This window comes from Schistocerca americana, chromosome 3 (genome assembly GCF_021461395.2).
Source record: "Schistocerca americana isolate TAMUIC-IGC-003095 chromosome 3, iqSchAmer2.1, whole genome shotgun sequence".
In the NCBI taxonomy this organism is placed as follows: Eukaryota; Metazoa; Arthropoda; class Insecta; order Orthoptera; family Acrididae; genus Schistocerca; species Schistocerca americana.
In genome coordinates, this window is record NC_060121.1 from 233727865 (window position 1) to 233740378 (window position 12514).

Genomic DNA, 12514 nt, shown 5'->3' on the forward strand with positions numbered 1-12514 from the left:
AAAATTACCGAACTATCAGCTTAATAAGTCACAGCTGCAAAATACTAACACGAATTCTTTACAGACGAATGGAAAAACTAGTAGAAGCCAACCTCGGGGAAGATCAGTTTGGATTCCGTAGAAACACTGGAACACGTGAGGCAATACTGACCTTACGACTTATCTTAGAAGAAAGATTAAGGAAAGGCAAACCTACGTTTCTAGCATTTGTAGACTTAGAGAAAGCTTTTGGCAATGTTGACTGGAATACTCTCTTTCAAATTCTAAAGGTGGCAGGGGTAAAATACAGGGAGCGAAAGGCTATTTACAATTTGTACAGAAACCAGATGGCAGTTATAAGAGTCGAGGGACATGAAAGGGAAGCAGTGGTTGGGAAGGGAGTAAGACAGGGTTGTAGCCCGTCCCCGATGTTGTTCAATCTGTATATTGAGCAAGCAGTAAAGGAAACAAAAGAAAAATTCGGAGTAGGTATTAAAATTCATGGAGAAGAAATAAAAACTTTGAGGTTCGCCGGTGACATTGTAATTCTGTCAGAGACAGCAAAGGACTTGGAAGAGCAGTTGAATGGAACGGACAGTGTCTTGAAAGGAGGATATAAGATGAACACCAACAAAAGCAAAACAAGGATAATGGAATGTAGTCTAATTAAGTCGGGTGATGCTGAGGGAATTAGATTAGGAAATGAGGCACTTAAAGTAGTAAAGGAGTTTTGCTATTTGGGGAGCAAAATAACTGATGATGGTCGAAGTAGAGAGGATATAAAATGTAGGCTGGCAATGGGAAGGAAAGCGTTTCTGAAGAAGAGAAATTTGTTAACATCCAGTATTGATTTAAGTGTCAGGAAGTCATTTCTGAAAGTATTCGTATGGAGTGTAGCCATGTATGGAAGTGAAACATGGACGATAAATAGTTTGGACAAGAAGAGAATAGAAGCTTTCGAAATGTGGTGCTACAGAAGAATGCTGAAGATTAGATGGGTAGATCACATAACTAATGAGGAGGTATTGAATAGGATTGGGGAGAAGAGAAGTTTGTGGCACAACTTGACCAGAAGAAGGGATCGGTTGGTAGGACATGTTCTGAGGCATCAAGGGATCACCAATTTAGTATTGGAGGGCAGCGTGGAGGGTAAAAATCGTAGGGGGAGACCAAGAGATGAATACACTAAGCGGATTCAGAAGGATGTAGGTTGCAGTAGGTACTGGGAGATGAAAAAGCTTGCACAGGATAGAGTAGCATGGAGAGCTGCATCAAACCAGTCTCAGAACTGAAGACCACAACAACAACAACAACACTGTAGAAGAACACTTCGGTGACGATGACTGTTTATATTGAGATGACAACGCACTTTATCATAGAGCAGCATATGTGACGTAATGGTTTGTGGATAATAATATTCCCGAAATGGATTTGCCTGCCCCGAGTTCCGATCTGATCCCAATGGAACACTTTTGGGATGAGTTAGAACATCGACTTCACCGCAGATTACAGCGTTTATAATCACAATCTTCTGTAGAGGAGGAATGGACTGTCATTCCGCTACAGGCATTCAGATACCTCACTCAAAGTGTCCCCAGAAGAGTTCAAGCAGTCATAAAGACGAAGGGTGAACACATCCCGCTCTAATGTCCCCTAATACGTGTTTGGATACTTTTGATAAGACAGTGTAAGCCAGGCAGTATATAGTAAAAGCTGAACAGCCCAGTGGTTGCTGTTGAAAGGTTGACTTGGTTTTCCTTGGTTGTGATGCAGGTACCGGAAGTGGAAATCTCCTCCCAAATATTCTCAGTTGGGATTCCCTTTGTCTCATTGCCAGCTTACTGGAACATTTGGTCACAAAGAACGAACTTCTATAAGGGTCCGCCCAGCTATTACGACAAGTGACTGAAAGGAAAAAAAGAGGAACAATCGTTTGTTGCCTGCCGTACATATAATAGCGACAGAAACAATACGTTAAAGATTTTCTTGAAGATGACATTATAGCTGAAACGGTCAGACAGCACACTGCAGCAAAAATCTTACAGCCAGAAGAAGACAAATTCTTTTAAACAATTTATAAAGGGTGTGAAGACGGTCCAAACATTTTGTCGACGAACGTTAGAAAGTATTGGGAGGACTTAATATTCTTTTGTTGTCAACAGTATTAAGATGTGGTGTTGTTTTTCGCCCGCGCGCGTGTGTGTATGTGTGTACGTGCGTGCGTGTGTGTGCGTTTTTTAAGCCCTTCTAATGTGTTTTGAAGCCCTTGTAACGCTTCCGCAAATACTCTGTTGCCATAAAAAGTAACAACAAGTAGATTGATGAGACATCACGTCATGGAGCTCATCCATCTTGAGTCCTGCCTGCAGGAGCCACCGTCTCGTTAATTAACTGATTAATAAGTCAAAGCCACTGGAGGAGAAATATCATTACTACATTTCTCTAACACTTTAAATTTAATCTGAAACGAAACACAGTTGCAAGGAGTATGTAAAAAGAGGCAGTTTTTTCCAGAATATGAAATTAATACTCCGTTTTAACGCGCAACGTAAATTGAAAAGTACAGTTGTCGTTGATATGCGACCATTTTGTGCTTTAAGCTAGTTTACTTTACATCTACATGAATACTCCAGAATTCACACTTAAGTGTTTGGCAGATGGTTCATCGAAACACTTTCAGACTATGTCTCGACCGTTCCACTCACAAACAGAACGTTGGAGAAACGAACACCTAATTCTTTCTGTGTGAACTCTCATTTCTCTTACTTTGTAATGACGGTAATTTCTGTCCATATAGGTCGGAGCCAGCAAAACATTTTCGCATTCGGAGGAGAAAATTGTTGACTTAAATTGTGTAAAAAGATCTCGCCGCAACGGAAAACGCCATGCCAACTCGTGTATCACATTCGTGTCTCTCTCTCACCTATTTCATGATATTCCAAATGAACTACACTTCTGTGAAATTTTTCGATGTCATTCGTCAGTTCCCATCTGGCAAACGATCCCACACCGCGCAGTAATACTCCAGAACAGGACGGACAAGCGTAGTGTAGGCAATCTCTTTAGGAAATTTGTTGTATCTTCTACGTGTTCTACCAATACATCACCTACAACAAATTCAATATGGTGGTTCGTAATTGAAATCCCTAAGTATTTAGTTGAATCGGCAGCCTTCAACTTGGTGTGATTTATAGAGCAACCGAAATTTAAGGGATTCTTTTTAGTACTCAAGTAGAGGACCTCACTCTTTTTATAGAGTGTTACCACTTTTCGCACAATACAGATATCTTGTCTAAAATATTTTGCAATTCTCTTTAATCTTCTACCTCTCTAGAAGATAAATGACAGAATCGGCTACAACGGATGGGTTCAAATGACTCTAAGCACTATGGGGCTCGTCATCTGAGGTCATCAGTCCCCTAGACTTAGAACTACTTAAATGTAACTAACCTAAGGACATCACACACATCCATGCCCGAGGCAGGATTCGAACCTGCGACCGTAGCAGCAGTGCAGTTCCGGACTGAAGCGCTACAAATGACCTAAGAGGGTTGTTCATACTGTATCCGAAGCAGTACCTATAGATCAGAAACACCTGAGGATTCGAAAATTCCTTGGGGAAATGCTAGAAATCACTTTGACTTCACTCGATAACTTTTCACAAATTACTAGGAACTGTGGTGTTCTGACAAGAAGTTACGAATCCAGTGGCACAACTGAGACGATACTCCATAGGCACACAATTTCATTGGAAGCCAATTTTGACTAAGCCTTCTGGAAATCTAGAAATATGGAATCAACTTGGGACCCCCTGTCGATAGCTCTCATTACTTCGTGTGAACAAAAAGCCAGTTGTGCATCAAAAGCAAGATATTTTCTAAATCCATACTGTGTGTCAAAGATCGTCATCTTGGAGATATTTCTTAATGTTCGAACACAGAATACGTTCCAAAAGTTCTACTGCAAATTGATGGCAGTGATATGAGCCTATAATTCACCGAATTATTTCTGTTTCTTTTCTTGTGTATCGGTGTGACATGGAAAATCTTAAATAAGAACCGTTGGCTAACGTTTTGGCTGGTAGATCTTTTAGCATATCTACTGCAAGTGAAAATTTTTAAGGCAAGACAGACAAGACGTAGTTCAGAAATAATCGTGGAATGGAATAACAGTGGTCACTTCGAAAGCTATTTGAATTAATGCTCTGAATAATCATCGCTTTCTCTTTATTCGGATTTTTATTAATTCTAGGAATGGAAATATCTACGTAGTTCTTCAGTGTCCATTATGAAGCACTTTTTCCATCAAGCTTTCAAGTTATGCAAATAGCAATTTATCCCTCGTTACCTAATTTGTTCAGTAGCTGAAATGACTCGAGCAGTAACAAAGAAATATTGCAGTGGTAATGTTATAGCAAATGGAGAAAAGGACTCCTGATTGTTTTTTTACTTCTAATGGTTCCAAGGAAAGGCGCTGGACAGTGATCTGTTCATTTGTTCTGTTATACGTGAACGTTGTAACCGGTTTCTCGGTCTGATGTAGCTCTCCACTGCTGTCGTTTGCCAGTTATGGTCCTCATAACTACTGCATAGTCACCAGTTTCCTAAATGCACTCGAAATAAATATAAAAATTAGCGATGGTCAAGCACATTCTAGCGAGTAACACAAGATTGTTCGAACAGACGTCGTTTTTGGATCACGCTTCTAACTACTTAATAACTGCACTACACCAAGGAGCACCAGTCTGATAATTACCCATTTTTAAAGAAATTTTCGTCACTGAACGGATATTAAATGAGTAAACTTTTATTTCATTCTGAACTGTTCAGAGTCATCATCAACACCAAAACATTATGTGACCCCCCTGTAAGTCACAATATATTTTTCTATTCGCCGTGGCATGGAAGCGAATAGCCTCACAATACCATTTTGAGGAATTTTTTGCCTTGTTTGAAACACATGCTGTGTCAGTTCATGAAGATTACTGACTGTAAGCTGTTATGAAAGCACATGTCATCCCATTACAACCTAGACACGTTTATGGGTATCAACTCGGAGGACCTGGTAGGCCAGACGCAGATCCGTACGCTTTTCAACGTGTTTGTTGAGTGAAGTGCACTGTGAGATCTCGCATTATTCTGCTGGAATATGCTGGTCATGAAGGCTATGACAGTGGTGTCTATGATTCTGGCACATTACTGGCGAGTATTCAGCCTTCCTTCAACAATTGCCAAACCAGTCCTATTGTAATATGCAATAGCTCCCCACATCATTATTCCAGAAGTCGTAAAGGTACAAATACAGGTCCCTAGACTCTCTGCTTCCTGTGACTCTTCACGATGTCACCTACGGGCACATTTAAGGTGGTCATGTAATTTTGGTTTTTGTATGTTATCGATGTGCACGTCAGAGAGACAGAGAGCAAGTTGTATTAGTGTTAAACAATCTTTGGTTTTGTCGTGGCACATTCTTTGCCTTTGCGCAGTGTGTTACGTTCTTAGCTGAAGTGTGGTAGGTGACGGATGTATTTAGTAGAGATCTGTGGACTTGTAACTGTTACGTGAAGGAAGATTGACTGTAAAGGACAGCAAGAATAAATAAGATGTATATATTAAAAAGAGAAGAGAATATATATTTTCAATAATGTCGTTATTTTTGAAGGGAAGAAGTTTGAGGTAAGAGTGCAGCACTGTACAGGTAATTGATTGGAAAAATTATTGTCAACTAACTAACGAGTTCAGAGCTGAGAGAAAGAACACGCCATTTCCCTGAGTCATGCATTAACATATTAAATGAATAATCTGTTCTATTTTTATACAAATTCTTTGTTAACATTGTATCCTCTTTAAATTATCGTTCTCTTTGTTAACCGAGCGAGGTGGCGCAGTGGTTAAACACTGGACTCGCATTCGGGAGGACGACGGTTCAATCCCGCGTCCGGCCATCCTGATTTAGGTTTTCCTTGATTTCCCTAAATCGCTCCAGGCAAATGCCGGGATGGTATCTTTCAAAGGGCACGGCCGAATTCCTTCCCCGTCCTTCCCTAATCCGATGAGACCGATGACCTCGCTGTCTGGTCTCCTTCCCCAAAACAACCCCCCCCCCCCCTCTTTGTTAAGCATAGTATTGTTCAGACCTATGTTATAGGTGCAGATCACGCGAAGTTTCACTCCGTCTTTTTTAAAATCGTTGTCCTGGAATATCATTTCATAGGAATAGTTACCCTCCCCAGCACATTGCTTATCATTACGCATTACCACATTGTACCATGTGGCACGAAACAGATTGGGAATAGTTTGGAAATTTTATTTAAGAATAGAAATCTAGCTTAGCCACTGTCTGCTTACTGTTTGCTGTTGTGCTTTCGAGAAATTTGCAAAAATGTTGCCAGGACGTGAGATTCAAGTGGCTCCAAGCACTATTGGATTTAACATCTGAGGTTCATCAGTCCCCTAGACTTAGAACTACTTAAACATAACTAACCTAAGGACATCACACACATCCACGCCCGAGGCAGGATTCGAACCTGCGACCGCAGCAGCAGCAGCAGCGCAGTTCCGGACTGAAGCGCCTAGAACCGCTCGGCCACAGCGGACGGCTGGACGTGAGGTAAGTGGAAAATTTAATTATGGCCAGATGCGCATTTAACATAGGTAAGTTGTATTCAGACCAGTTACAGTTCAGTTCAAAGTAGGTTCTGTTTAGTCAAAGACTAGCTTGAGTTTAAGTTGGATATCAGTCGTGAGTACATAGTTTCGTAAAACATAGGATTTTATAGAGTGCGAGGTAAAGTTGGGCTAAATTTCACACAGAAACGAATGTACTGTGGTGGTTACGACGTTGGCGTCGATCTGACTGCCACAGATAGAAGCGAGCCTCATCGTTGAACACCACAGAATCCCACTCACTATTCTACTTCACTTTGGCTCTACTGCAAATTTCTGTTGTTTATAGTATGCTGTCAGCGATAAATAACGCGTGGTAACTCGGGAATTCAGCCAGCTTGCAGTAATATGTTCCCGACAGTTGGTGATGACACTCTCCTGTAACCTCTGCATAGATATTAACTGTTGTCGTCATTCTGTTCGTCAGACACAGCCTATAGTCCTACAGTCGTCTGGTAGCTTAGCCTTTGTGGAAGCAGCGGTGCCTACTCCTCTTGCCACACTTGTGTGAACCCATCTAGTCACCAGTGGCGCTACAGTCGTTGCAATACGGACAACTGTATGTGCGTTGTGATGCTCCTATGTCCCTCATGCCAATGATTCGAACTTTGTCAAAGTCCTACATAGATAAGCTGCACTACGAGGTGCATTCAAGTTCTAAGGCCTCCGATTTTTTTTCTCCGGACTGGAAAGAGATAGAAACATGCGCGTTGTTTTAAAATGAGGCCGCGTTCATTGTCAATACGTCCCAGAGATGGCAGCACCGTACGGCAGATGGAATTTTACCGCCAGCGGCGAGAATGAGAACTGTTTTAAATACTTAAAATGGCGACGTTTTCCTTACTTGAACAGCGTGCAATCATTCGTTTTCTGAATTTGCGTGGTGTGAAACCAATTGAAATTCATCGACAGTTGAAGGAGACATGTGGTGATCGAGTTATGGATGTGTCGAAAGTGCGTTCGTGGGTGCGACCGTTTAATGAAGGCAGAACATCGTGTGACAACAAACTGAAACAACCTCGGGCTCGCACAAGCCGGTCTGACGACATGATCGAGAAAGTGGAGAGAATTGTTTTGGGGGATCGCCGAATGACTGTTGAACAGATCGCCTCCAGAGTTGGCATTTCTGTGGGTTCTGTGCACACAATCCTGCATGACGACCTGAAAATGCGAAAAGTGTCATCCAGGTGGGTGCCACGAATGCTGATGGACGACCACATGGCTGCCCGTGTGGCATGTTGCCAAGCAATGTTGATGCGCAACGACAGCATGAATGGGACTTTCTTTTCGTCGGTTGTGACAATGGATGAGACTTGGATGCCATTTTTCAATCCAGAAACAAAGCGCCAGTCATCTCAATGGAAGCACACACATTCACTGCCACCAAAAAAATTTCGGGTAACCGCCAGTGCTGAAAAAATGATGGTGTCCATGTTCTGATACAGCGAGGGCGTAATCCTTACCCATTGCGTTCTAAAGGGCACTACGGTAACAGGTGCATCCTACGAAAATGTTTTGAAGAACAAATTCCTTCCTGCACTGCAACAAAAACGTCCGGGAAGGGCAGCGCGTGTGCGTGTTTCACCAAGACAATGCACTCGCACATCGAGCTAACGTTACGCAACAGTTTCTTCGTGATAACAACTTTGAAGTGATTCCTCATGCTCCCTACTCACCTGACCTGCCTCCTAGTGACTTTTGGCTTTTTCCAACAATGAAAGAGGCTCTCCGTGGCCGCACATTCACCAGCCGTGCTGCTATTGCCTCAGCGATTTTCCAGTGGTCAAAATAGACTCCTAAAGAAGCCTTCGCCGCTGCCATGGAATCATGGCGGCAGAGTTGTGAAAAATGTGTACGTCTGCAGGGCGATTACGTCGAGAAGTAACGCCAGTTTCATCGATTTCGGGTGAGTAGTTAATTAGAAAAAAAATCGGAGGCCTTAGAACTTGAATGCACCTCGTAGTACGTCCTCTGGCCATGCTGCATTCCGATATCCACCAGATTGTAGAGGAAGAAAAGAATTAAGAAAAAAAATAGAAAATCATGACAGTCTCGAGTAGCCCCTGACGACGTTCCTGGAAGCAGTCATAAAAGGCTTCAGATTTTAGAAGAATTTAACGTACCAAGTTGATCGAGAACATGTTACTCCGTGTGTAGGGGAGATAGTTGATAAAGGCACAGAAAAATCTGGGAGAGTTAGTGGTCAATCATGTTGCTGAGAATAGTCATGAGCAGATAAGAACGAGGGCGCATAATGCGGTCTGTGCACAGAGGCTGAAGTCGGCAGTGTTGTGTATGTGTCTATCTTACGCCACGTGCTCCATCCGTTGCCTGCCATGGTAACTGGCCACGCTGCGATGAGAGCCATGTAGGATTCACATTTCTGCTTACCGCTCTCCATAGATTGTATGCTCGGGAAACTACCACTGGCGCTTCTTACTGCAATACTTGATGCGTTTGTTTCATGCCACACGTGCAGAACATTACAGTGTCTAAGTATCTTCACCACGCCGAAAATAATGCGAAAATCAACGTCTTTACTGTTTGCACACCCTGAAGCGCACGTTGCTGTCACAACTGGCACAGTGATGCTATTGCCTGGAATGTTACGTGTAGAGTGTATCCAAAATACCTTGGCCTGTACCTGCGCCATATGATGAAGTAGGGGACAAGAGTCAAAGATATGGTGGTGGTGGGGGGGAGAGGGGGACAGTTGCGCAGTGCCTGGCAAGGGATGTACAGTTCAACTGCTGAAAGTTCCTCACAAGCAGAGCTTGTAAACTATGTATAGCGAGTCCGCAAATGAACATGTTAACACATTATACCAGTACGACCAATAATAAGGTAAGTCAACCAATTACTATTAAAAACACCATGGGTTGCAATATTATGTTCAAATTGCAATAGAAGCAGAGATTTATTTACGTTTATTTCTCTTGTTTACACGTCCGTCAAAAATAGCTTCTTTTGCTAAAACACAGCATATTTTTTTACAAATTCACCTGATTAATATGGTTAATGTTGCTGCAATGCATTTGTGAAATGAGCCTGCAGCAGTCCATTGTTAAACAAACAATTGTGGGCAATTCTGGTCAATAGCTCATGAAAAGCTCATGCTCGATATAAAAATAAACTTGTAATTTCTTCACTTATGTTGTTGCAAACCCATACTAATTCTTATATCATCAGCTGTCAATGGTCCTTAAAATAATTGATGATGAGGTCCCATACTCCAAGGACCGTAGGGAACGATGCGGGAGACCGCACCGCCGACTAGGCAAGGTCGTAGTGGAGGTGGTTTGCCATTGCCTTCCTCCGACCGTAATGGGGATGAATAATCATGATGAAGACAACACAACAGCACCCAGTCATCTCAAGGCAGGGAAAATCCCTGACCCAGCTGGGAATCGAACCCGGGACCCCGTGCGCGGGAAGCGAGAACGCTACCACAAGACCACGGGCTGCGGACTTCAAATAATTACATTACTTAATTGAAAAATACGGTAGTTGCTTATATATTGTGATAGATCAGAAAGTTTCACATGTTAACTGTATGGCAAAATATTCACTGCTTGGTGTGCTACTATTTGCAGAAAAATCTTTTCTATATCTCAAACTGCTTGTGAAATGTGAGGAATGTTATAAACTTTTCACTTTAACTCTATAATTTGTCATCATAAGTGCATGCTCTAATGCTCTACATATGATCAATTTTCTTGAGATTGCAGATAGATATAGATCTCGTCTCAAGGCTGAAGAAAAATTGAATGGGTTAGCAATGATATATCACCTAACACGAACCAAACGCAAACTCCTATTGACCCCCATTTTCCGTTGTAAACAATTGGAATTCCCTGCACTGGATTAGTTAAGTCGTAAAATCACAATAACTGACCATTAACGAAATAACAAGTAGTTCTTCATATAACTGACAAAATGAGACTACGAGATGCGAGAGAATTAAACTTTTGTTTAGTGAAAAGTTTCTTTAAAATTGTTTGAGAAAGCTGGTGTACAGACGCCTCCGTTCCCACAGTTTAGTGAGCAGCCACCGGCCGCGAAGGAGTGGCCAAAGAATGTTCCAATCATAGTGGACAACGTGCGCAGCTCGGTGGGCGAAAGCAAACTAACGCGGCCGCCCCTTCAGGGCAGAGGCGTGGACTCGCCCTGCGCTGAGAACGGGAACGCGTTTCTGCGCAGGGGGCAGGTTATCTTGCTGCAGCTGGCTACACTGCCCCTGTCCACCGCGCGTCCCCTCATACACGCAGAGCGCTACAACGTGGGCCTACCTTGTCGCGGATCTCCTGGCGCATCTTCTCTCGCTCCTCCTCCATCTTGCGGTGCTTCTCCTTGCGGCGCTCTTCGGCCTCGCGGATCGCCTCCTGACGTTCCCTCTCGGCCTCCTCCTCCTTCTCCTTGTCGTCGCCATCATCGTCTCCGCCCACCGCACCTGCAACAACAAGCACGTCTTGTAACAACTCCTGCAGCCGCCAATAACTCGCCTCCACTTCCCCACAAATCAAATTCATGTCGAAAGATACATTGATGTAGCATTTCGTCAGTGCTAAACGGGAAATTTATTTTCATTTGGTATCTTTTGGCTAGAATAACATAGCTGAAGAGAGTTTTCAGTGAGAACACAGCTGACTGTCGGGAGTTGTAGGAGAGAGTGTTGTGCCTGGAGGATGGTGCACCTAGGAAAACATGATGCTCCCTGGTCGATGTTTCAACCTAGAGCCTGATTTTAAAATCACATGAAGGAAAGCGCGCTACACCCGTCATTAGCAGTGCTTGCTCAATATACATATTGAATAACACCTGTACAAGGATACGATACTGTCTCACTCCGACCGCGCGGGATTAGCCGAGCAGTCTAGGGCGCTGCAGTCATGGACTAGGCGGCTGGTCCCGGCGGAGCTTCGGGTCCTACCTCGGGCATCGGTGTGTGTGTTTGTCCTTAGGATAATTTAGGTTAAGTAGTGTGTGAGCTTAGGGACTGATGACTTTAGCGGTTAAGTCCCATTAGATTTCATACACATTTGAACATTTGTCTCACTCCCTTCTCAACTAAGACTACCTTTCATGTGCTTCAACTCATATGACTGCAGTCTCGTTTCTGTAGAAATTATAAATAACCTTTCGCTCCCAGTATTTTGCCCCTGGCGCCTTCAGAATTTAAAAGTGTGTAGTCCAGTCAACATTTTACACCCAGTATAAATGCTGTGACAGACAACATCGGAAACTCTGCGGGTCTGTTCGCCGATTACTGAGATGTACATACTAAATCCACGGCCCCAGAAAGTTGTAGCGAAATTATAGGAGACCTACAGGGAATCAAGAGTTGGTACAAGTTCAGATTCAAATGGCTCTAAGCACTATAGGACAACATCGGAGGTCATCAGTCCCCTAGACTTCGAACTACTTAAACCTAACTAACCTAAGGATATCACATACATCCATGCCCGAGGCAGGATTCGAACCTGCGACCGTAGCACCAGCGCGGTTTCGGACTGAAGCGCCTAGAACCGCTCGGCCACAGCGGCCGGCGTTGGTACAGGAACAACCACTTTCATTAACTCATAGGCTCCAGGTTCAAACTGTACCGAAGTGCCAAAGAAACTGGTGTAGCCATGCGTATTCAGATACAGAGATATGTAAACAGGAATAATAAGGCGCCGCGGTCGGCAACGCCTATAGCAGACAACAATGGTCTGGCGCAGTTGTTAGATCGATTACTGCTGCCACAATGGCATGTTATCAAGATTTAAGTGAGTTTGAACGTGGTGCTATAGTCGGCGCATGAGCGAAAGGACACAGCATCTCTGAGGTAGCGATGAAGTGGGGATTTTCCCGTACGACCATTTCACGAG

At 43.3% G+C, this 12514-nt stretch overlaps 1 protein-coding gene across 4 annotated transcripts in view; it reads right to left on the bottom strand.

Annotated features, from left to right (window-relative positions):
• LOC124605586 (complexin) overlaps positions 1-12514 on the bottom strand; it is a 737935-nt gene that overhangs the window by 160048 nt on the left and 565373 nt on the right. For all 4 annotated transcript variants that reach the window (XM_047137373.1, XM_047137372.1, XM_047137371.1 and 1 more), the window contains exon 2: positions 10934-11094. In XM_047137373.1, the coding sequence (XP_046993329.1) occupies positions 10934-11094 (161 nt within the window). The remainder of the gene's footprint in view (positions 1-10933; positions 11095-12514) is intronic.